General features: G+C 40.8%; 2 protein-coding genes across 3 annotated transcripts; one reads left to right on the forward strand and one right to left on the reverse strand.

Annotated features, from left to right (window-relative positions):
* Window positions 1–2224: 2224 nt before the first annotated feature.
* msh6 (mutS homolog 6 (E. coli)) lies at window positions 2225–10255 on the forward strand. Its single transcript, XM_083922364.1, has 10 exons — window positions 2225–2598; window positions 4184–4386; window positions 4520–4692; window positions 4876–7450; window positions 8072–8355; window positions 8528–8645; window positions 8745–8834; window positions 8952–9106; window positions 9828–10027; window positions 10118–10255. The coding sequence occupies exons 1-10, from the start codon at window positions 2315–2317 to the stop codon at window positions 10197–10199; spliced, it is 4164 nt and encodes a 1387-aa protein (XP_083778490.1). The 5' UTR covers window positions 2225–2314; the 3' UTR covers window positions 10200–10255.
* A 67-nt stretch (window positions 10256–10322) lies between these two features.
* Window positions 10323–22132, reverse strand: fbxo11a (F-box protein 11a). Of its 2 annotated transcripts, none has more exons than XM_083922352.1 (22): window positions 21847–22132; window positions 19446–19570; window positions 19230–19311; window positions 17630–17771; window positions 17392–17521; window positions 16286–16369; window positions 16079–16211; window positions 15887–15993; window positions 15594–15705; window positions 15167–15273; window positions 14782–14919; window positions 14399–14616; window positions 14114–14294; window positions 13841–13963; window positions 13662–13747; window positions 13398–13474; window positions 13134–13277; window positions 12900–13010; window positions 12676–12783; window positions 12439–12547; window positions 12255–12353; window positions 10323–12068 (listed from the first exon to the last, which is right to left on the reverse strand). In XM_083922352.1, the coding sequence occupies exons 1-22, from the start codon at window positions 21938–21940 to the stop codon at window positions 11939–11941; spliced, it is 2640 nt and encodes an 879-aa protein (XP_083778478.1). In that variant the 5' UTR covers window positions 21941–22132; the 3' UTR covers window positions 10323–11938. The 2 variants fall into 2 exon arrangements, with proteins under 2 accessions (XP_083778478.1, XP_083778477.1); XM_083922351.1 differs by having other exon boundaries at window positions 17630–17774.
* Window positions 22133–24813: the final 2681 nt, after the last annotated feature.

Below are 24813 nucleotides of genomic sequence, written 5' to 3' on the forward strand. Positions count from 1 at the left end.
AATTGTTTGTGGTGGTTTCTAGGGTTTTGCTAGGTAGTTGGTACAGGATGTGTTGCTAGGTTATATTATATGGTGTTCTTAATTAGCTATTCTTTAACAGTCTGCTGCTTCCTTGAGAACTGATGAAAGTTACTAAGAAAAGACTAAATATAGTGGACATAGTGTAAAATACATTTCATTAAATTTACCTCAAGCAACTAACTACATTAATTCAGCCAAAATATACTCTGTTAATAACTGTTTTATATAAATATGTCAATGATGGCCAGTATCTAAACATATCTGTATTTTAGATCTTAACAATGGCATGATAACCTAGTTCATGTTTACTCTATGATTTGTGATTGCAAATCTAGTCTTGCTGATTCAAAACAGTCCCTCATAACAACTGCTGTGAAAGCATTCATAATGCTTTCTTAATTAGATGCTTTCTCTCACCCACACACCATATGCCAAAAAGGCTTTTGTGGGTGGATGTTTGGTTGTTTTGAATATTTAAGTCCATCCTTTTTCTGTGTTTAATGCAGTATTTATCTACTTATAATTGCAGTTAGGCATTTTAAGTTTTTTGTACAGCACAATTAGAAAAAGCATTCCTAGGGACTATTTCAGCTGAAGATTCCTGCTGAAACAAGGCCATTGTACTGTATATGCAATACTGGCTTGTGCTTTAGTGCCCCTGAACATCCACACAGGTGTTTTCAGTTAATTAGTTGATCAGACCTCTTCTCAGGACTGTGTGGGTGTAACTGTGATTGATTGACATCTTCCAGTCTCCTGTTAGCTTTGTTTTACCTGTTAAGGCGGGACAAAGTACACCTGTATCATTCTTATTGGTAGACGGACATTTATGACCTCATAAATTCCCATAAAATTCTCATCAAAACCCGCCCACCTCCAACCCAAGCAGAGGTCTAATCAGCCAGAATAACTGAAAACACCTGTGTGGGTTTCCAGGGGCTTAAATGCTTGAATAGTTCACCTTCTAATTGTAAATTAAACAGTAAGATAACAGCGTGTAAAAACATGTGGCTCAAGTTTATGTCAAATACTAGAATGAGCGATGTTGCAAGGAAACTGGCATATTTATGCTGCCACCTCAGAGTTGCACTCTAAGAACTGTAGATAAAGAAAGAGGTTATTAGAGCTACTTATGAAGCTTCTGGTATTCTGCTGCACTCTGCTGGTGGTAAAAGACTAGTACAGCTTACAGAGTCAGCATATGGTTCCCTGTACACCAACATTGTTGTGCAACTATAATATTAATCTGTACAAACAGAAAAGAAAGATTTCTTCTGCATCAATTGGCGCCTATCCCTTTATATATTAATTTATAGTCACGAGCACAGGAATTATGTCATGTCAATAGGTTCTGTGTTACCCTCTTGTGATGGACTCATTCTCAGTGAGCTGTTTATATGGAAATGCATACTGTATTTTTGTACATGTGGCTCCCCATATATCCCTCTGATAGCCATAATAAATGCACACACGCTCATGAAGTGGATGTTGAGGGGTGGGGTTTCAGTTTTCATTTCAATAGAGAAACGTTTCCTCTCCAAACATTCCTATGTTTGGTTCCCCATTCAAAACTTTGGCTTTTACACCCAAGCCAAAGTGCCCAAAAACGTGGTCCCTGCTGAGAAAAGGTTAAGAAACATTGCCACTATTCTACGTAATTTACTATCCATGCCTCTGGATGTAGTAAATGTGTGCATTTGTTTTGCAGAGGGCTACTGACAATCAGCAAAAAGAACGCCCAGATAGATGAATAGATAGTGTGACTTCTCCTATATTTTCTCTGATCATCAGGGAACTAGAAGAAGATCCAATATACTTATTTACATATTTATGAACTACTGGTGTGCTGTTTACTCCCTCATCAGTCAAACTATTTTATTTTATTATTTATTTATTAATATATGACACTGAAATTAGGATATTCAGTGTGTAATGATGTTTTACATCGGAAAAAAAGTGACAGTGATGAGTGTTAATATGAACAACATGCAAAAATGTTCAAGATACACTCACTGCATGTAGCATGTGGAAAAGGGAGGGGGCTGGACCAGAGCCCCGCGCGCCAAAGGAAGTCGTGTTGACGTCACGTGATTTCCAGTGTACTCTTTTGTCATTGGAGGAGGCTCGTGCCCCCTCCCACAACTTCCGTGTGACTTTCCCGCGAACGAGATGCGCTCGCGCCGTGACGCTGTGTAGCAGTGCTGCTAGGTGATGCAAGCCAGTGTCGAATAGGTGGGTAGATAGTTAGTAAGTAAAGTTTTCTGAATAATACAGGAAAAACTAACTCGCACACATGGCGAAGCAAAGCTCCCTTTTCAATTTCTTCACCAAGTCTCCGCCGCCGGCCTCCAAGCTGAAGCCGAGTCCCTCTCCGACCGAGGCGGACCTGCCTTCCTCCGTGGAGAAGTCCAACTCCTCTCCGAAGGAGCAAGCCAAACAGACACCACAACAACAACAACAACAACAACAACAACAACCAAGCAAGACCAAGAAAGTTAAATCGAAAAATAAGGACAAGTCTTCGAAAGGGGGGTTCGTCAAACTTTTCGGCGACAAGGCCCCAACAACCAAACAAAGGTGAGTTATCGCGCTCGGAGCGGTGTAATTGCTGGAGACACGTTTTGCACTGTTGTCACCTCTGATAAAGATAGTGTGCAAGGCCCCAAATATGCGTTTGGTTGATGGAAAGAAGCCGTGTTTGAGCTACTATACTCATAAAAACCCCGAGGTTCTTTTGCTACTTAACTTATCTGGTTTTCATGCAGACAATTATTTGTACGAGGTTTTGTCTTTATCTCAATCGGTGCTAATACCTCTACTTTTGAAACGTAGGTTACAGAAATTAAATGTAAAATAGCCAATCCGACACATGGATAGCTACTGCCCTGAATCCCTACTCTGCCACAACTGATTTTAATGATTATCCAACACCTGACAAACTTCAGCTATATGATAACGAGATGGGAGAAACATGCAGTGCAGTAGCTCTTCAGGAGAAGGGCTGGCCACCCCTGGTTTAGACATGTGTGATGTTATAGCCACGTGAGCTGATGTGGAGGAGGGTGGTTATTGTATTGGCTTAGCGAAACACTCATGGCATGTCAATCCCCCTCTGCCCATATCAGATTGTTTGTAGTTTTCTTTTTTTAATTTTCAATAATAAAGAAGTGCAGCACATAATTTTATTGTGGTCCTTAATTTTGCATTAAGGACCATAATAAAATAATGTCCATAACAATAATGTTCAAGATGCTAGAAACTATCATACAACACACCAATACCTAAATTAGTGTCCATAAAGTAATTCAGATATTAAAAAAAAGTTACTTACACAAGTTTCCTGTAAGCTACCAGTTGTCTTTTTTTAAATTGTGGTGCTTACTTTTTAGGTTTTAATTTACAGCCTTGAAATAATTAACAATGTAACATTTAAGCAACTGCATATGCCTGTATAAATTCCCTTGCATGCATACACTTTCTTTAGAATAAATTAGTTTAGTCAAAATGTTCAAATAACTGTAGTTGGTTACTTTTTACTTGTAGATGTGAAGTTTTACTGTATGTCAGTTTGACATAATCTGATTTTAGATATCGATGGCTAGCAAAACTAGTTTGAGGATTATTTAGACTAACACCGGTGTTACTAGATGTTCAAAAACTCTGCACATGGGGTCACTTTGTTTTGAAAAGTGGTGGGAACACTATTTTTCATATTAAAAAGCACTTGGTTAAGAGAGCTAATGTAAGCTTACCTTATGTGATGATAAAATATTGTCGCTGTCATGTCTCCCCATAACATTGTTGAAAGTCATCCAACATCATGATCCATACTTGGGTCTGGTTTTTCCAAAGTAGCACGTCCTTCTAGCCTTCCGATTTTTCTTTAGCGTGTTTAGGCTAAATTTAACATCTCTTCTGTCCTTATGTCACACTGCCGAGAGTAACACGACTCTCATCACCTCTCATTAATAAATTGGCAGTTGTCACAAACTATTTTTCAGAACATTTTTTAACAAATTATACTTATAAAAAGTGGTGGGGAGAGGTGACAAAATTTGCCATTTCAATAAGTGGTGCCTAAATTACGCATATGCCCATATTAGTCTGGGTCAGTAGGCTGTAAGACTTAAATATGTCTTTGGGTTTTTTCTTCCTTCATCAGCAACACATGCACATTCAGTGCTGGCGCCCTTGTGTGGGCAAAACTGGAAGGGCATCCTTGGTGGCCATGCATGGTGGTACCTCAACCTCTGACTGGACAGCAGATGAGGGGTCGTGGTCGGGCCCAACGCATACATGTCCATTTCTTTGATGAACCGGTTACTAGGGGATGGGTCAGCACCAAATATATCCGAGAGTACCAAGGTTGGCTTCAACTAATCCCTTAATTATAATTATATTTTAAAACGGCGACTATAATGGTCTTTGTTCTCCCAATAAGCTACATGACAGTATTTGCTATAGGTGAATGAGGTATCTTATTTGTGCTGTTCTTCAGGTTCTGACAGCAGTGATGCTAAAACAGGAGGTGTGTTCTTCAGTGGCAAACCTGTAATCCGCCGTGCGATGGAACTCGCTGATGGAGTAATGTTTGATAGCCCTGAAAAACGATTAAAGATGCCTCTCTGTATGGATCCGTCCGATGAGGAAGAGGAGGATGAAGAAATGGAGGTGACATGATTAATTGATTTCTATGTCAATAATATGGGCATAAAAGTCTATATTTAACTATAATTATTAAGAATTTTAATGCCTTTAAAACCTGTAATAGTAATACAGCGTGTTTGTTATATCCAATCAGGTCAGTAATACAGGCTTCATGTAATTATTTTCCTCATTTGTGTTTTTGTTCAGCTTGACAAGTCAACAGTGTCTGATGAAGAGAGCAGTGATGAGGAAGAACAAAAAAATGAGGGTGGGAAGTCGCCCAAGGTCAGTCGTCGTTCATCCCGTGCTTCAACAGAAAGGGGAAATAAAGCCAAGCGCCGCCGCATTATTGTGGCCTCAGACAGTGGTGAGTCAGATGAGGAATTCAAACCAGAACAGGCTGCGTCCAGCAGTGAGGATGAGGGAGAAGAAGCAACAGTGAGCAGTGAAGAGGAGAATGAGGAGAGCACACTTGAGACAGAAGAAGAAAGCCCCATCAAGCCTGTGAAGCGCAAACGTCCTGCAGAAAAGTCTGCTTCTACAAAAGCCAAGATACCAACTACCCCATCTAACGCACCAAAACGAGCTCCAGCAGCTATTGCAGTCGACACAAAGTCTCGTCTGTCGGCCTTCTCTGCCCCTGACAACTTTGAGAGCCAGGTAAATGGATCAGGCACCAGTGGAAGCGCCACAGTTTGGGACCATGAGAAACTGGAGTGGTGTCAGGATGGCAGGAGGAAAGACCGCAGAAGGCGGCGACAGACAGAGGATGACTACGATTCCACCACACTGTATGTGCCAGACGACTTTCTAAACAGAGTCACTCCAGGTATGCGTCGGTGGTGGCAGCTCAAATCTGAGATGTTTGATACAGTCATTTTCTACAAGGTGGGGAAGTTTTATGAACTCTACCATATGGATGCTGTGATCGGAGTCAATGAGCTGGGACTAACATTCATGAAGGGGACCTGGGCACACTCGGGCTTCCCAGAGATCGGCTTTGCACGTTTCTCAGATGTACTGGTCCAGAAAGGCTACAAGGTGGCTCGTGTGGAGCAAACAGAGACCCCAGAGATGATGGAAGCACGCTGTAAGACCATGGCTAAGCCCACAAAGTTTGACCGTGTGGTGAGAAGAGAAGTGTGCCGGATTATAACACGTGGCACCCAAACCTACAGTGTGTTGGACGGTGCTCCTTCTGAGAGTCAGAGTAAGTTTCTGCTGAGTTTAAAGGAAAAGGCTGAAGAAGAAAGCTCTGGTCATTGCCGTACCTACGGAGTGTGCTTTGTAGATACGTCTGTGGGTTACTTTCATGTTGGTCAGTTCCCAGACGATCGTCACTGCTCACGTTTGCGCACCCTGATAGCACACTTTGCCCCTGCTGAAGTGCTCTTTGAAAAGGGGAACCCATCCGTGGAAACGCGCAAAATACTCAAGGCTTCTTTGTCCTCTGCTCTGCAGGAAGGACTAAATGCAGGCACCCAGTTCTGGGATGCTCAAAAGACTCTGAAAACCCTTTCAGAAGAAGATTACTTCAGAGAAACTGCTGGCAAGGATCAGGGGACAGGAAACAACTTTCTTCCTGCTCTTCTAAAAAAGATGACCTCTGAGAGTGATTCACTGTGCCTTACTCCTAAAGAGGGCTATGAGCTAGGACTGTCAGCACTGGGTGGATGCATTTTCTACCTGAAGAAATGTCTGGTAGACCAAGAGCTGCTCTCTTTGGCCAATTTTGAAGAATATGTCCCTGTTGACGTAGAGTTGGAGAAAGCTGCAGGAGCTGCCAGTTTCTTTGCCCAGACTCGTCAGAGGATGGTCCTTGATGGAGTGACTTTGGCAAACTTGGAAATCTTTCAGAATGGGTCAGGAGGAACAGAGGGAACGCTGCTGGAGCGTTTGGACACCTGCTCTACCCCCTTTGGCAAGAGGCTGCTGAAGCAGTGGCTCTGTGCTCCCCTGTGTAACCCCACATCCATCAAGGACAGACTGGATGCAGTGGAAGACCTGATGAAGGCTCAGGCCCAGTCTACTGAGGTTTCAGACCTCCTGAAGAAGCTCCCGGACTTGGAGCGTCTTCTGAGTAAAATCCACAGCATTGGCACTCCCCTGAAGGGCCAGGATCACCCTGACAGTAGAGCTGTTCTCTATGAGGAGGTCACCTACAGCAAGCGCAAGATAGCAGACTTCCTCTCAGCACTGGAAGGTTTCAAAACTATGCAGGAGATCATTACTGTCCTGTCTCCTGTTTCAGGCAAATCTCAGTCCACATTGCTCCGTCAAATTGTCAGTCTGAAAGGTGAAAAGAACGGCCTCTTTCCTGACCTCTCTGCTGAACTCAGGCGCTGGGAGACAGCCTTCGACCACCAGAAAGCCCGCACTACTGGTGTCATAACCCCTAAAGCTGGCTTTGACCCAGAGTTCGACCAGGCTCTGACTTCAATCAAGAACTGTGAACGAGAACTGCAGGATTACCTGGACAGACAGAAGAGGAGGCTCGGCTGTAAAAACATGTCTTATTGGGGAACCGGGCGAAACCGCTACCAGATGGAGGTGCCCGACAGTGTCTCAGAGAGGAACATTCCCGAGGAATACGAGGTGAAGTCCACAAAGAAGGGTTGGAAGCGTTATGTGACAAAGGAGACTGAACAGCTGTTCTCAGAACTGCAAGGATTTGAGGAGAAGAGAGATGCCGCTCTGAAAGACTGCATGAGGAGGCTTTTCTACAACTTTGACAAGAGCTACACAGACTGGAAGACCGGTGTGGAGTGCATGGCAGTGCTTGGTAATTACTTTCCTTTTATTCTTGTTAAGCATTATTTATTTATTTTGCATTCATCAATCAAATGTGTCATGTTAAACATTTAAATTATTGCAGTACATGACACAAAGTGTTCTTTGTGTCCTCATACTGTAATGTCCTTTGTGTGTTTTGAGGGGGAAAATGGTGCTCTCTTGGGCTTGTGAAAACGACTTTGCAATCGCAGGTGTCTGCTCTGAATACATTTCCTGCAGATGTTACAGATATACCTCCATAGTGTGTAGGATGATGATGTTGCACCAGTCTGAGTGTTCAACATCTTGCTGTCGTTGAGTAACTGTTCTATAATTCCACTTGGCTAAGTTAACACTAATTTGTTTGTTTTTCACTGTTATGGGAATTTTGCGCTGTTGTTTCTCCTGACAGGGAGATATAATTGCAGAGTTTATTACCATTCTCTGGTGCAGCCGGATAATGTGCTTATAATGTGTTTTCCTACCACTGGGCCATCATCACAGGTCGTTTGGTTTAATTAATTTAGTTTTATATATTTTAAAATACCAAGAAAGCTTGTAGCAAATGATCTATGACTTGTTCAGCCCTTGATTCCTCTTTATTATATAATTAATGGTCAATTGTTTTCAGATGTGCTGCTGGCCTTATCACGCTACAGTCATAGCGGAGACGGACCCATGTCCAGGCCACAGGTGGTGCTCCCTAAGGGTGATGACCAGGTAGCGGCCTTCCTTGACCTCACTGGATCCCGCCACCCTTGCGTCACGTCGACCTTTTTTGGCGATGACTTCATCCCCAATGATATCTACATTGGCTGCCCTGGTAGCAGTGAAAGTGATGAGGAAAACCAGCATGCCTCTTGTGTCCTTGTCACAGGGCCAAACATGGGTGGGAAGTCTACTCTCATGAGACAGGTGGGTCATTCATAGACTACATTGATCTAACAGATATCTTATTGTTATCCTCATGTACATACAACGACAAAAAGTGATTAGACTGTTAATAATCAGAATTTCACATACATGTAAACAGTCTATTTGAACTTGTTGGGCCATACTGAGCTACTGTGCTGCTCTGTTTGTACAGTGTGGACTTGTGACCGTCCTTGCTCAGCTGGGTTGTTATGTTCCTGCCGAGAGCCTGCGCTTCACACCAGTCGACAGGGTCTTCACTCGGCTGGGAGCCTCAGATCGCATCATGGCTGGTAATATCATAAACTCCTATTACGTTAACACACATGGGGCAATGTCTTCAGCTTTCACCTCATGAGCTAAGATTGTATTAACTAATATGTCTTCTTTAGGAGAGAGTACCTTCTTTGTGGAGCTTAGCGAGACTGCCAGCATCCTGCACCATGCTACTAAACACTCTCTTGTGCTCCTGGATGAATTAGGTACGTCTTTGTTGCTTATTAAGGCATATTCACAGGACCTGGAACATTAAAGGCGATCTCTGCAGCACTGTTTGCTTCTTGTGTTGTAATCATTCAGCCATGAACTGTTCTTTGCAGGAAGGGGCACAGCCACATATGATGGCACAGCGATTGCCAGTGCTGTTGTGAAGGAGCTTGCTGAGAGGATCTGCTGTCGCACCCTCTTCTCGACACACTATCACTCCCTGGTGGAGGACTACGCCAACAGTCCTGCAGTGCGGTTGGGCCACATGGTGAGTGCAACAATGCAAAAGCAAAACACACTAACCATAGCCGGCAGCTTTGAAAAGTTAAAATGTAAACAGCTTTACAATAAAAAATATTATCTTTAGGAAGTTTAAAACTATTTGTGGGCCATTTACAACATTTTGAGGGCACTATTAAAAATAGTAATTGTGCATAGTTTAATGTGAATTGAGCCCAGATTAAAATGCATTCAGTAATCACCATCTTGTGCCAAAATGAGTAAATAAAGAGCACATTATTGCCACCATCAGTCAATTTGTAACAGCAATGTTTATGTGTATGTCAACAGATCGTTGGGGCATTTTTTGCCCCTCAATCACATTTTTTTAAGGTCATTGTGAGATTTGTTGGGATGTTTTTCACTTTTATATCTGACATGGATCTAGGCAAATATTTCAGAATTGTATTTGATTATTGCATATAATGTATAGAAAAAAAGAATTGATTGATAAATTGATCAGCTACATTCTCGTTGATACCCGATCCACTTATTTGAGTGAGTGCAGCCCATTATCAGTATCGGATCGTTGCATCCCTAGAATTATGCTGGGAGATATTGGGTGTACTATTTCATATTAATTAATTAGTCCCCTCAAAGTAATAATTAGTATTTTCAAACTGAAATCATCAACTGTTTAACAGGAAAACCCCCAAATCCATTAAAATGATTGTGAATCATGTGTCATGTCCCTGTTTTGTTCCCCTCAGGCGTGCATGGTGGAGAATGAATGTGAGGATCCAAGTCAAGAGACCATCACATTCCTCTACAAGTTCATCACTGGCGCTTGTCCAAAGAGTTATGGCTTCAACGCTGCTCGACTCGCCAGTCTGCCAGAGGTGGTCATCCAATCAGGACACAAAAAGGCCAGAGAGTTCGAGAAGAGCACCATCAGCCTCAGACTCTTCAAGTATGTATTAAATATTCTGTAACTACTGGACCTCATGTTACTTCAGTGACTTCCAAAGCTTAGTTATGACGTTTTCCTCCTCTCTTGCAGGAAGCTGTGCCAGTTTGCTGAAGATGCCACACTGGGCAGCACACACTTTGCTTCACTTGTTCAGACGCTCAACACCATGTAGCTGGAAAACATGCTTTGTTCTTGCTGAATGATTTTCTCAGCGCTTGAAAAAAACACTACTGTTATGATTTAATAAAGTTTATTTTTAAAAAATGACAGTTTCATCTATGAAATTAAACCCTTTTAATTCACGCTAGCGCCTACATAACGGTTATTGAATACTTCACAATATATTAAGTCTAGATGTTATGATACATGCATACATTTCAGTCTGTATGAGAACCCACAATCACCAGTACACATGAATGGGGGGTGGGGGGGGGCTGGGCTGTGGGGCAATGAAACTATATAGTGCTGTATATAGATGCGTGTCTCAGCTTCAGTAGAGTAAAAGCATTGAAATTCTCCAGCAACATTGGCAAACAAGGGAAAACACCTCAAAATGAGTGGTGCTTTCACAAGACTCGACTGTTTTCTCATGGACCTAGTTAACATTTCATCTAAAAAAAACTGTATATCACAGGTCAAGAAGCAGCAATTGTCCGTTACTGAAAAGAGGGACAACCATATTGATTCTAACACAGGGCAAAATGTAAATAGATTAAATAATCTACTTGACTGAAATCAATGGCAGTTGAACAATGTACCACAGAAGGCCTGGCACCCAAACTGCAATGTTTTTTATTTGATATATAAGAAAACAGGATGTATCTTAATTAGAATATCATGGGTTTATCTGGGTCAACAACTACATCCCTATATTATTATACATCTGCAGTCTTTCAGTAAGGATGCTTGTATTTTGCTCCATATCTGTCTTATTGTAAATCTGTTCTTACACGACAGGCCAATACAAACACAAAATCAACATAAAATATGCATAGATTTAAAACAGACTGAAATATAACAACTGTTCAGCTCCGTTACAAAGACAAACATTTATGATGCTACTCCAAACAGAAAAAGCTATACAAGTCTTGTAAAAGCACATTTCAGCATCTATCGTTACGTACTGCAAATGTAACCAAGTCAACATTGCTGGAGAAAATGTTTAGTGTTTTCCTCTCTTTTCTCTGATCTCTTTCACAGAAAGAAGTTAGATACTGCGACATGTATAATTACAGCGATTCAAGGGTATAATAAAAAAAAGAAAACACATTTAATAAAATAAAGACATTCAAGTACAGTAAGATTTTTGCATGGAAATACAAAACTACACAAAAAGCATAAAATCAAATCGCAACAGTTGTGTTGAGGGAGAAAAAAAAAGGTGAAGTGCTAGGTCATTTTTCCCGTACATATCGTACGAGCACGTCGGTTTCCCAGTGATGGAAGCATCGTTTATTTGGGGCCTTTTGCCTCAGGAGAAAAGTTGTGCCTGTTCTGAAGGAGCGTCTGTCCACGATGGGTCTGTACATGACTGCAGTATTTCGTTCTTCCACTTCTTAAAAGCAGGCGAGCCTCTGTGGCTTTTTGTCCATCTCTCTCCAGCTTCACTTACTTGGCCAAACCAACACACCCACAAACCCTGAGTCAGCGGCTCTTCTGCTCTCTCCCACCGATGTCATCTTTTTTTTTTTGTCAAATAATTGAAGAAAAAGAAAAGGCGAGGCATCCATAATCTTAACTTTTTTTTTTCTAAATGTCTCCTTTTAGCATATTCATGTCCAAGTTTTTTTTTGTTTTTTTTTAAAGTCACTGTATATGCTCTGTATTTTAGTTTGGATTTCCTCCACTGCACAACGTAAAGTGTCTTATGTCCATTACAGCTGAAGCGCAAGAGGACCGTGGGTCTCGAGCTCAGTTGTGCTGCAGTGTATTGGACTCTATAGGAGGAGCTGAGTCATACAGTGTGTCTGTGTCGTGAGTCGGCTCCCCGGCTAACGTGCAAGGATTTGACAGTGTCCCCGCACCACAGTCGCAGAAGAATCTGAGAGGCAAGAGGAGACATAATTAACTGTTAAGTTTTTGTTTTTTCAAAAAAGCAAAATATATTCAAATACGTTTCCTCCTGTCATAGACATTATGTAGTGCAACACATCCAAGTAGAAAGGAATAACTACTTAGATCTAAACTACATCATTTGTTTCTAGTAATACGGATCAATAAGACTGACCTATCGTGTCTGATGAACTCCACATCATGCCCTTGGTGACACTTCTTGATGCAGTTCACACAGATGGCGTTGCGGTCTGTTGTGTTACAGGTGTGACACCTGTAGGGACCAGAATTGGGTTAGCAATCACAAAGCGGACAGTTTATCACAGGTCGGCTTGATTGCGAGTATAAACATAAATTACCTGTAAAAATCGTGCATTGGGTAGCTGGTGTAACTTGAAATCTTGTACAGGCACTGACCTCTGCTCACAGCCTTTTCAATGGCATCTTGATTGTTCATTATTTTATTATCTGGAGGGCAGAAAGCAAAGAAAGAAATTAGTATACTGCAGGTTGCTTGTGTTTTGGTTTATTTACGGGCCATTCAGGGTTTGTCAAGAAAATGTGTCAAAATACTGTATATGTGGCCAAGAGAGTACCTTTCATTGTAACATTGACACCAGATGCAAGAAACAATCCCCCAAAGCGATTGTTGAAGATCTGATTGCCCTCTAGGGTCGCCGTGGCATGATTGGTGATCTCAATACCTAGTAGTAAAAGAAACAGCATGTATTAGAGGGCTCCTAGTTCCCATTAGCAAGGCATTCAATTCAAGAAGTTTGAAATAACGACAGATTAAAGCCTGTGCATAGGTGTAACCTACCTGCTGCGAAGCCGTCAAATATCCTGTTTTTCCGCAGTACAGGATGGCTGTTGGTGCTTATGAGGACTCCTGCTTGGGCATTTCTAAAGATGTCGTTTTCCTCTAACAACCCTGAAGACAGAAAACACTGTCAGGCCAACAAACCACTGACATGAAAATTAGAAAGTACAAAGAAACCACCCCCCAATGTGATCAGTAACCCCTCATTTTCATACAATAAAATTGATTAATTACCTCTTCCTCCGTTGAATATACAGATCCCACCGTCTCTCCCGTCATGGATCTTATTCCTCCGCAGAGTCGGGTTGCTGTCCGTCTTGATCCACACTCCTGCCATAGCATTGTCAAAGATCTCATTGTCCTCGATGAAGCCTAAGCCTAAACGACACATTGATGTTTCATTATTAGAGCAACACATTGTACAGTACATGGATTCAATCTCAACAGATAATGCAATCCAGCAAAAATCGAAACACGAAAGACTTCTCTGCTGCTCACCTGAGTTGTAAACCAAAATGCCTCCATTCTGGCCTCCCCAGATCTTGTTACGCCTGATCTTGGGATTGCTGCCAGTCCTGTCAAAAAAAGAAGGGGGGGGGGGGGCATACAATGAACAGCTGATCACTAATACTGTCCAGTCCTTAACATTTTTACATCAGGACAACAGGCTCGAGTCTGATTTTATTGGGACATTTATTCAAACTTAAGATAAGATTGTGTCTTAAGGAGAATGCTTCCATAGTATTGTCAATTTCCACAAACCTAATTTGAACTCCAGAGTACATGTGATTATAGATATCATTATCTTCCAGCACACCATGGCCATTGTCATAGAAGTAGACCCCAACCTTTAAATGACAGTGAAAATGTATTAGCAGTAGTATATGGGCGAGTCACTTTTTATTTCCAGTCATTTAACTTGTAACTAGCCTGAATCTTACCTGCTTCCCGCTGTGTATCCTGTTCCTCCTCAGTACTGGCGTACTGCCCGTTGTCACCCACACTCCTGCCAGCGTGTTACTGTACACCTCGTTCTCCTCTATGACGCCTTGTCCTTTTTCATGCTGTGGGATACAAAACCACCATACATCACTGCTAGGTCTCTCAATAACAGCATAAGAAAGCTGAATTAATAGAAACAGTCCAAGATGTAAGAATATTATAGGAAAAAAGCATTGCTGGTGTAACTTCATGGATATACAGTATATATTTACCACATATATGCCGCCATGTTGGCCATCATGGATTTTGTTGTGTCGGACAATCGGGCAGCTGTTCGTCCTGATCTGGATTCCTGCCAGGGCGTTACCGTAGATGTCGTTTCCTTCAATGAGGCCTCGGCCGTCACCAAAAATATAAACGCCACCTTGGTTACCATTGAAAATGGCATTGCCCCTGTATTTGGATAAAACAACTGATCTTAGGACATAATACAACTGTGAATGCCCAATTTGATACATTTCAATGACATTTTGAATTGACAGCCAGGCCACACCGACCTTATTGTAGGGTCACTGTTAGAGGTGATCCACACCCCAGCAAAGTTATTTGCATAGATCTTGTTTTCGATGAACTGGCCGCGGCCTTTTTCGTGCACGTAGATGCCCCCCGTCTGACCATGGTGGATCTCGCAACGAACCACTGTTGGATTAGCGTACGCCTTCACCTCAAAGCCGGCTATACGGTTCCTATGGATGTTACAGCTCTCAAAGTAACCCTTGAAATGGGCAGAGAAATACAACATTATTGTATGTCCTATCAAAATACTTTTCAGTCCTAGAACCTCATGTAACCAACCCTTTACACAGTAACATCACTGCACACATACACGAGAGCATCATGCAACTACACACAAACCAAACATCAGTGAGTTGTATCTTACCATGCCGTGGTCAAATGTAAAAACGCCGACATCTCTGCCATGGTGGATGTGGTTCCGTCTGATGATTGGGTTGCCATGGTTTTTCACCCAGATCCCAGCCAGAGCATTGTTTGAGATCTCATTGTCTTCATATATTCCCTGAACAATAGACAATGATGAATAAGTTTAATACTTATTTGTGTTCAAAGTTACTGTTAACTTTTTGTTTTATATTATCATACAATTATTTGAACTACATGTAAAAGGCTGCTTTCCCTTGACTGGGACTAGACTTATTCACTGTTATGAACCCAGCCAAGGATGTATAAGAGTGAAGAAAGATGGGTTGACTTGTGAAGTTGAGACCTACAGTACAATAATAACACGAGTGAAAGGTGTTTTTTACCTGTGCATGGTCAGTGATGTAAAGACCAACATTTTCACAGTCACTAATGTTGCAGTGCTTGATCGTGGGACAAGCACCCTGGCCGCTGACACAGACAGCTGACCCCACTGAAACAAGCAGGATGGAAATGTATTAGTGCACCAATATTAGTGTCAAAAATGACAACAAAAACAATCTCTGCTCCATAACGGAGTGAACAGAACATCCAGGTCTACCGACATAAAGTAGAGCAGTGATTCCCAACCTTCTTGTCTTGTGACCTCTTACACTGAAAGATGTCTACTCGCGACCTGTCACAAGTTTCATAACCTTGTTTTTTCTTCTTCCTATCTATCCCATTAATCATCTCAAAACCCCTCACATTTATGTTTCCAGCACATTGAAGGTTGGGAACCACAAAAGCAGACCAAAGTAGCAGCTAGCTTACCTGTGCATGTGCTGCGTATGATGCAGTGGTCAATGATGGGGCTGCAGTTGACTGTAATCTCCAAGCAGTGGTGTGCATTGTGGTGCTGGGCGGATTTATCATCAGGATTGAACTGAGCAGAGACAAAAACAGTTCTTATCAACTGTAACAATTGCCAGTATAACCAACTTGCCTTTATCCATGCTGAGTGAGTTTGCATATAAACCATTCAGGTCATTTGAAAAAAAGGTGGATGTACAGTACCGTACATGTGGACAACATAAACCCACAAAAGAGAGAAAAGGTCATCTCACCCTAATGGTCATGTATCCAACATAAGCATCTTCTGAGCCTTCCATGAATACAAATGTAGAGTCTCTGGTATTCTCAATGATGACTTTCTCTGCTACTTTCCCAGGAGCTGCAAAATAATCAGAAAAGTTCATTTAGACTTGAAAGAAAGAAAGAAATGCACAATGAAACTGTGACCACGACTTCACACATACCAGCTCCGATCATTGTGATAGGCGACTCGATGTAGATCCATTCATCTGTGTAAATACCAGAGTGGACGAATATCAGGCCGTCAAAGTGAGGCTCCTGACCCCCTCCGAGAGCATCCTCAATGGTGTCATAGTACTGGAGAAAAACATCACAAGTGAGCTGAAAGACTGGGGCATAAAAAAGAAAAATGTTGGAGGCCGTTTACTTACAAACATATTATCTCTCCCTTTGTATCTGGCAGGATTACTGTAGAAGTGTTCTGCAAAGCCCGGCTTCACATGTGCTCCTTTATACTGTAATAAAAAAAATGTAAGAAATCACATGGTTATTCCCAAACTAAAGAACAGAATCATTGATAAAGAATAACTGGAGACAACAAACAAAGATTCCAAGGTGGGAAAATGATCACTAGAAAAATGCCTGAGACATTTTTGTCCACAGGAAACAGTCCTTAAAAAGGTCAATATATCACAAAGGAATAACATTTTAAAACATAGTTCTTTTCAACCCGCTACATACTGAATGTCACCATTATGGCATGTGGTGCTGCCCTTTCACATGACATTAACTGTCTGCACACAGGAGGATTTAAAGTTGCACTGCAGCAACTTTTGGCAAAAAAATATTGATGCAAAGATTAAAAAGAAAGCTGAGTGGATCTGGCATCCTCAGCATTCCAATTCCCAATTCCCTTTCACATTAGTTAAGTTTCAGTTATATGTATTTTTAAATGATAATATTGTTTTCATGGGGTGTCTGTCAACAGTGACCTTGTTTCAATCACATTTGCATCTATAAATAGATGTGTGCGAACTGTAAAATATATGTAGGAGCGTGTCTGTGAATGACCTCACATTCATTTGTAGACTTTTGCCTGTAGTGTGTCAGTTGTAAAATAGCAATACAAAACCCCATTGTGTGCTCCCAGATGATTGGTGTAAAAGTCAGTGAGCGCAAGAACACGCACTTGGCCGGAAGCAGCTTTAGAGCAGTGACAGCCAGTTCAAGTTCAGCAGGGACAATTAACTCCCTTTAACTTCTTCCTGCCCATGCTTCTTCAACTGTACAACAAGTTTATTTCCTAATAACATGCATGTCTATTTCCCAGTTTGTGTTCATAAACTACTGTGGCGTAACGAGATGTGCTAGCTTAAATAGGGATTTCGCTTGCAAATGTATTCTCATATCCCGTTAGTAAGGAAACACACATTACCTGATTCATTTTCATCGCGCCCCCAAACTTCATCATGCTAAAAATGTAAGCATCAAGCCCTGCTCTAGTGTCTCATTCTTCGTAATAAATAAAAATAAATACCAGCTGCTGAAAACTCTCCTTCCACGGGTTTGGCTGCTCATATTCTTCTGGGTTTATCTGGTAGAACTTCCCCGCCTCAGGGTGCATCATGGGGCGTGTGTATTCAAACACTTCCATGTACAGCCTTTTCCTGAAATATTAAGGTAATACAACAATTAGCAATACATTATTTATAAAAAACAAAATGTTTAATCTCTCTCTCTCTGCTGAGCGGAAACCCAACACTAACAAGGCTCACCAGAGGATGGGGTCATTGGCCAGCTCACTAAAGCGCTTGCACACACATGCTGCACGGCACAAGTCTTGCTCCAACAGGTACGAGAAGATCTTTAGCACCACTTCGTCTGGAAGCTTCTCCTGCAAATACTGCTCTGCTGGAGCTGCTGGGAGGAAGACCACCGTGGAATTAGAATAAAATATTTCCCACAGTGTATATCCAACATTTGTGAACACTCCGAAAGCTGAAAATCACAACCTTACTTCGATATAAAATCGATATTGTGATCCAAGACTTGATTGTGTCTTATATATTTTAAAATAAAATTTAAAAATGTATTTTAAAAATAAACTCAGTGTGTTAATATTTGGTGAAGCACTACAATATTGTTTAAATATTGATATGTTATGTCAAACAATATTGTGATTTTAGCCCCAATGTGGAGCTATTGTGAGCACAACATGAGGAAGAGTGGCCATTTACCACAAAACCATGTATGATGAGTGAAAGCCTGCCATCGAGGCAAACATCTATTTTGGATGCTTTGGTAAAAGCTGCAGTGTAAGAGAAAGACTCCAAACACCACAAATAACAGAATATAATTTTGGTTATGGTGCTTCTTTATGTTGTAACCAACAAGGCTTTTAAAGAGATGAACTGAACTCTTGAGAGGTTGATACCTCTACACACACACATCTACTTTTTCTAGGTTGCCATCCCAGACAGGTAAGCCAGGAACTAAAGGGTGAATACATAATACAAGTGCTGATACATGCTGATACAACTTTGTGCTAACTGTATGAACGTACATACAAATCCCATTACTTGATAGGGTTTATGAAATACACAGATCTCTTATGAAATCAAAATGAAATCAAAATTTTCACAATTTTCCCGAAAAACATGAATTCATGAATATGTCACTTTGTATGATGCATAACTGCGAGTTAGTGAGTTTATTTGATTTAGACATTACAGTAACATTAGAATCGTAACTTACATTTATGCACAAGGACCAAAGAAACTGTGTGTAGAAGTGTTTGTAGAGAAACAAAACAATAAAAAAATAAACTAATAAGTAACCTTAGTGACTAATTTTACATATTGCCATGATTCACTATTAGATGAGTCGAAGAAGAAGAATTTAGAAGAATTACTTTATTTTTATCCCACACGGGGAAATTCAATTTTCACTCTTATTATCATACATGTTACACACACAGGCCCGAAAAATACACACATGCACAACCAGGACCTATACATGCAATTGAGGAGAGATGTTAGAGCGAGGGGGCTGCCAGTGACCAGCGCCCCGAGCAGTTGGGGGTTCGGTGCCTTGCTCAACAGCACCTCGGCAGTGCCCAGGAGATGAACTGGCATCTCTCCAGCCACCAGTCCACGCTCCATACAAGGTCCACACAGGGATTTGAACCAGCGACCTACGGTTCCCAGCCAAGTCACCTATGGACTGAGCTACTGTCGCCCCGAGTCAACACACTGCTCTCATTGTACTGAAGGAAAAGTAATTAATCCTAAACCCTACCCTTCACAATCTGAGGGAAACACAACAATGAATGCACCTTTGATTCTGTTCACATCTCAAACATGTGTTCCCATTTACCTGGTAGATCTTGACACTTTCCTGAAACTCTGGGGCGTTTAGGTCGATGTCCGAAGTTTTCTATGGTTGAAGTGGAAGCACCCTGTAGATATATATATTTTTTTTTTAAAGTCAGTAGAGAAATCTAAACATTAACTATTGTGTTTTGTTAAATTACAATTTTTTATCTTTTTGGCATTTATAGTATCTTTTCTTAAGGAATCCTGGTATATGTACCTCCATGTTTGTCTTTGTCGGACACACTGTTCTCTTGGGTAGAGACTTTCTTCTAAGTTGGTAGGGACTATTCTGAGCTCCTGGACCGGATTCTTCTGCGACCATATCTGCAGGAACGTCCTCATCTGTAAATGATAGAAGATGAATAGAAAAAAAGATTACTTGCAGTTCTATTAATTAAACAATCCAAAATGCTGTATGATATGCAACAGAAGGAAATACATGAGAACATGTTTTTATTAAAAAGCTAAATCAGCAACTGCATATTCCTGAACTATCATTAGTAAGCACTATGGCAAAAATGAAACAGAAAGAAAGAAAGAAGCACTTCATTAAACCCTCAATGGGGGAATACAATATTTACACTCTTGTTGTGACATTACACACATTGGCTCGAAATACATCACATTCATACAGAGGGATGGATGTGTGTATTTACTTGTTGTCCTCTGTGGTATAATCTCTATTGTGGAGCCCATGAAAAAAAGCTTAATTTACAATAATGTATGTTTGGTTGCACGTATCATTGGTTTAACAACAGACAACGTATTGTTTGCCATAGATTATTAGATTTTGAGCTTTCAAACACACATTTGTCAGTAATAAGCAATACATTGTAACAATGTATTACCAGGGGCAATTTTCTAAAAAGTATTTGTCAACAGGTCACAGGACAAAACTCTGAAAAAAGAAAAGCAGGTTTCTTCATTACATGCTGCCCTGTATGCTACAAATTGATTACAGATCCTATCAAGAGGGGATTCAATCAACAGAACAACAAAACAACCATAACATCAATCCTGAGCCAAACCACACACCTATTTTTAAGGCTCTTCACCATGACATGATGAGTTGATAGCTACACCAGAAGGGAGATGCAAACTCTGTCTTGTTGCTTTGGTTGCATGGATGAATCTCCCAAGCTACTAGGCCAGTAACCACTACAAACACCATCTGTGTAACAAACTGGGCCAGTTAAAACAACTTCTCTGTGTTTGCAAACTGAAATAATGTACTGTATAGGTTCTCCTGCCTTGTTTGACTAAAGACTAGAAACACATTTAAGACCAGAGGGGTATATCAACGTCACAGCAAATTTACACTGCATGATGCGTAATAGGCAATGATACTGCTGTCAATATGTTACCAACAACACTAGCATTTATCATTTATTGTCACTTAGAAATGACAACTGTGCTATGCTGTGGACATATGGGCATAAATAAAGAAACGGAAGTTGCCACTGTGTGCACAAGACTGTTGGAGAAATGCTGTATATAGATATTATTATTATTATTATAATTATTATAATAGATAGTGTAACTTGCTGCTGCTTATGGATGAATTATTGGGTCTCTGTAAATCATACATAAGTAATAAACTGTGGTCTTGACATAACCTAAAGTGTATTAAGATAACTTTTGTTATGATTTGACACTATAAATAAAGTTGTATTGAAACACTAAAAAACAACACACAGCATTAGAATGAACATGACAGGTCATCCATTAGACTGTTTTGGCAATTAAAATATATTGTTTTTGTTTACAGTCACTTTTGTGATAAACAACAAGAATAAACACTCTGCTGCTGGTTTCAATTGATACTGTGAAATCTAACAACACATGCCACTAGTACACCTAATAACGTTGATTCAGATCCAACAACCAACCATCAGCCCAGCGTTACTGATTCAGTGTCCCCCAGATTTACAGGGTCCCTAGAACTGTCATGGTAACTATGATTAGAAAGCATTCCTAGCTAATGTTTACTTTGAAAAATTGCAGCCTACATTCACTTTACATACAGCCTAATGTCAACAAAAAAAAACATAATGTGACTGAATTGTAACAGTGACGTTGTGACATTAATAACAAGCATGATATTCATGCATTTACGTTAAGCGTTGCAAATGCTAGGTCTTATTTAAAAAAAAAAGAAGTCAGGACGCAGATAGTTAGCCAAACATGCTAATAATAACAAGTATGGTAGCACAGGCTAGGTCCAGTTAGCATGCTACGACAACTGAGGAAACCACTTTGTACACCCGTCCGTGCGTCTGTCACCCATGAGTTAACCATTGTCTGTCGCTTCTTATATTTACCGGTTATCTAACATTGACTTAGCCAAAAAACAAAAACAAATTCTGCAACAGTACGAGGTGAGACGAGCAAAAGAAAGGCCGACTCAAGCAAAACAAAGCGCGGCCTGAATGCTAAGTAAAACATAAAAGCCTCGGTGTTTCCTGGCCGCACATCGACCCGTTGAGACTGCTGTTGGCGTTAGCTTCCCAGTCTTTTCTTACAACAACATAAACAACACTTTACATCCGTCCAAGCGAACAACATAATTCTACCCTGAAGCGAGCTGTCTGACACTAGCTCAGCGTAGCTAACGTTACCTCTTTCCTGGTGGTTCCTCTCCGGCTGCACCGGGCGCGGCCTCGACACTCGCCTGGGTCTTCTGCTAACGTTACTTGCTCTGACGGAGTTCATTTGGGGGTGTTGTTAATCTTGAAGAAACGTCGAAGCCTTTAACAGCAGAAGAGGCGACTCTAAGCACATCGTCTATGTATTTTTCTTGAGCATTGCACGATCTGCCATCTTTAGCCGTGGCGGCACCTGACTAAAATCGTTATCGCCGTGTGTTATTCCCGTTCCTCTGCACTGGTGTTACGTCTCCGGCCCCGTTCTACTGTAGCAGGAGGAGCCATAACAGGCAGACACAGTCCGTCAGGCCTCAGTCACATCACATGGGAGGACCTCTCGCCGTCAAGTCACATTTCACGGCGGTTTATTCAACAGTGAATGCATTTACTTTTGGAGCTCAACCATTCAAGTAACCATCATGGGAGAACTCGCTGTTTGTCTATTGGAGCTGAGTAGCCTACTAGGGGGTAAGGTGTCTTGTTCAATGGGCACAGGGACAGCTTCCTACATGGAGAGGACAAACATGTACTATATCCTACTTATCCTCTAGTCCAGGTGTCTTCAAAGTGTTTTAGGCCAAGGACGAAGCAGGGCCCCTCTACTACAAATATTGTATTACATTGAGTTGCATATTAAACTGGGCCTAACAGCTATAGGGTGGGCTAAAGCCTATACATACAGCTTTTTATGCTGCATACAATAGACTTACTAAGCTTTTACAATGATTAACATATTCATATATTTATCACAGTTAATGTTAAACATGTTTGGGAGGCAAATTGAATCCTTCAGCTCAATTGTATCTGTGCATGGCTACCTCGCTAGTAAGCCATCACCAAGTGACCCTATCACCAAGGTTGTGTAAAAAAAAAAATTGTTTCCCCCCCACAAATGTATCTACGTTGAATTCATGTTAATGTATATTTTTGAAGAATAAAAACGTTGGATAGATAATCAAAAAAGTTTCACCTGCAGTGTCTCTGAGGACCTCCTGGGTTAAAGTTTGAGTCTCAAGTCATTTACATAATCCGCTAACATAAATTGAAAGTAAAATAAAGGATTGATCCCTAAGAACACATTTGCCCTTCAGTTAAAAAAGCTGTAAGCCAGGGCACTGAAAATAGCTTGAGCTCAGAGAAGAGGCAATTAAGAAGATAATTTATCCACAGGGATCAATAAAGTGTCTAAAGATTTTTAATATTACTGTGTAGACTTTGTATGAAGTGGTGAGGAGAAGGTTTAGTTACAAAGCAAAGATCTTATTCACTTAATCTTGCAAAAATTAGATTGAAATGAAATTAGATTGTGGATACATATGAGTGGCCAAGATGAGATTCTTCACCAGCAGAGACTGTGTGTTGAACTCAGTGTTTTGAATACACCTTAGTATTAAACCCCTGTTCCTTCCCATTTAGAAGAGTCTGTTGAAGTGATGGCAGACTAGCCTAACACCTCAGCCCCTCTATCGCTTCATTCTGACCTCGACAAAGAACTAGAAAATGAATGAAAAATGGATAATTTATCATTTTTATGTCAAACTGATCAATCAAAAGATACTCTGTTTCTACCGCAGGGGATATTATTTACCCAGAACAGCTTTATTTTTTGTCTGTCCGGCTTCAAAGGTTTATACGGACCAGACGTTTAAACTTTGCAGTCCCCAGTATACAAAAGCATAATGTTGTATCATGTTACATATATTGTGACAGGCAGAATCCATTCGTTTAATATACCTGCAAGGGCTGTAAATGACTGAACACCAGTTTACATAACCATACTTTTCAGTGGAATTAAGTGGATGTTGAGAAGTTTCTCTTATGATGGTTGAGAAGTGGACTTTGGATTTTTAATTGTTCAAACATTGTCATAAAACATCTTTGCAGAGACATTGTTTGTTTTTTATGTTTTTTTCTCCCCTCAGGATTTCTCACATTGTGATTTGGTGCAGCCTTGAATTACGCAAAAAAAAGTGAATGCATTCTTATTGAACAAGTTGATCTGACTGAACCCATGCTAGAGTGGGAAGTAGGACTGCAAATTATTGATTAACCTGCTGATTATATTCTAGATTAATCGATTAATATTTTGTACTAGAAAATGTCAGAAAAGAGTGAAACATGTCCATCACAGTTTCTCAAGTTCCAAGGAATGCCTTAAAATGTCAGAAAATCAGGAAATAATCAAGATTATCCAAGAGTTGGCGATTATCTTTCTGTTGATCGTCTCATCAATTTGTGGACTAATCGTTGCAGCTCTAATGTGGAGAGTGTAAATATGAAAATAGTAATACAGCCACAAGACAGCCAAACCTACGGAGGAAATGACTTCATATGTGAAATCAAATAATTCACAAATGGTTTACAACTACAGGTGAAATGGGAAATGAGAGCAATTTGAAAATGTGGTGTTTTGTCTGATGGTGGTGCTATTCAGCATGATGAAATGCTCCAGCTTAGGGTGTCACATATACAGTATTAGTCCCGCCCAAACATCATACACAGTATATTTGGTGGATTTCAGTCATGATGAATTCACTATTTACACGTGTGTGAATAATCACAGGTTGTCTCTTGCTTTTCTTGTTGTGATAAAGATTCTGTGAGAAAGGGATTTTGGGTTGACATGGGAAAAAATAGACCAGAAATAAATAAATCATCATATTCCAAATAATATGTGAAGTATGTTTTGGGATCTTTTTATTTTTTTTCATACGTTTGGCTTTATTGTCAGTCTCCTCAGTTTACAGTTGAAACAGTCGCTGGTTCGAGTCCCTGTGTGGACCATGAATGGATCGTGGACTGATGGCTGGAGAGGTGCCAGTTCATCTCCTGGGCACTGCAGAGGTGCTGTTGAGCAAGGCACCTAACCCCCAACTGCTCGGGGCGCCGTTCACTGGCAGCCCCCTCGCTCTAACATCTCTCCATTAACTGCATGTATAT

This window comes from Echiichthys vipera, assembly GCF_963691815.1.
Source record: "Echiichthys vipera genome assembly, chromosome: 11".
NCBI classification, from domain to species: Eukaryota; Metazoa; Chordata; class Actinopteri; order Perciformes; family Trachinidae; genus Echiichthys; species Echiichthys vipera.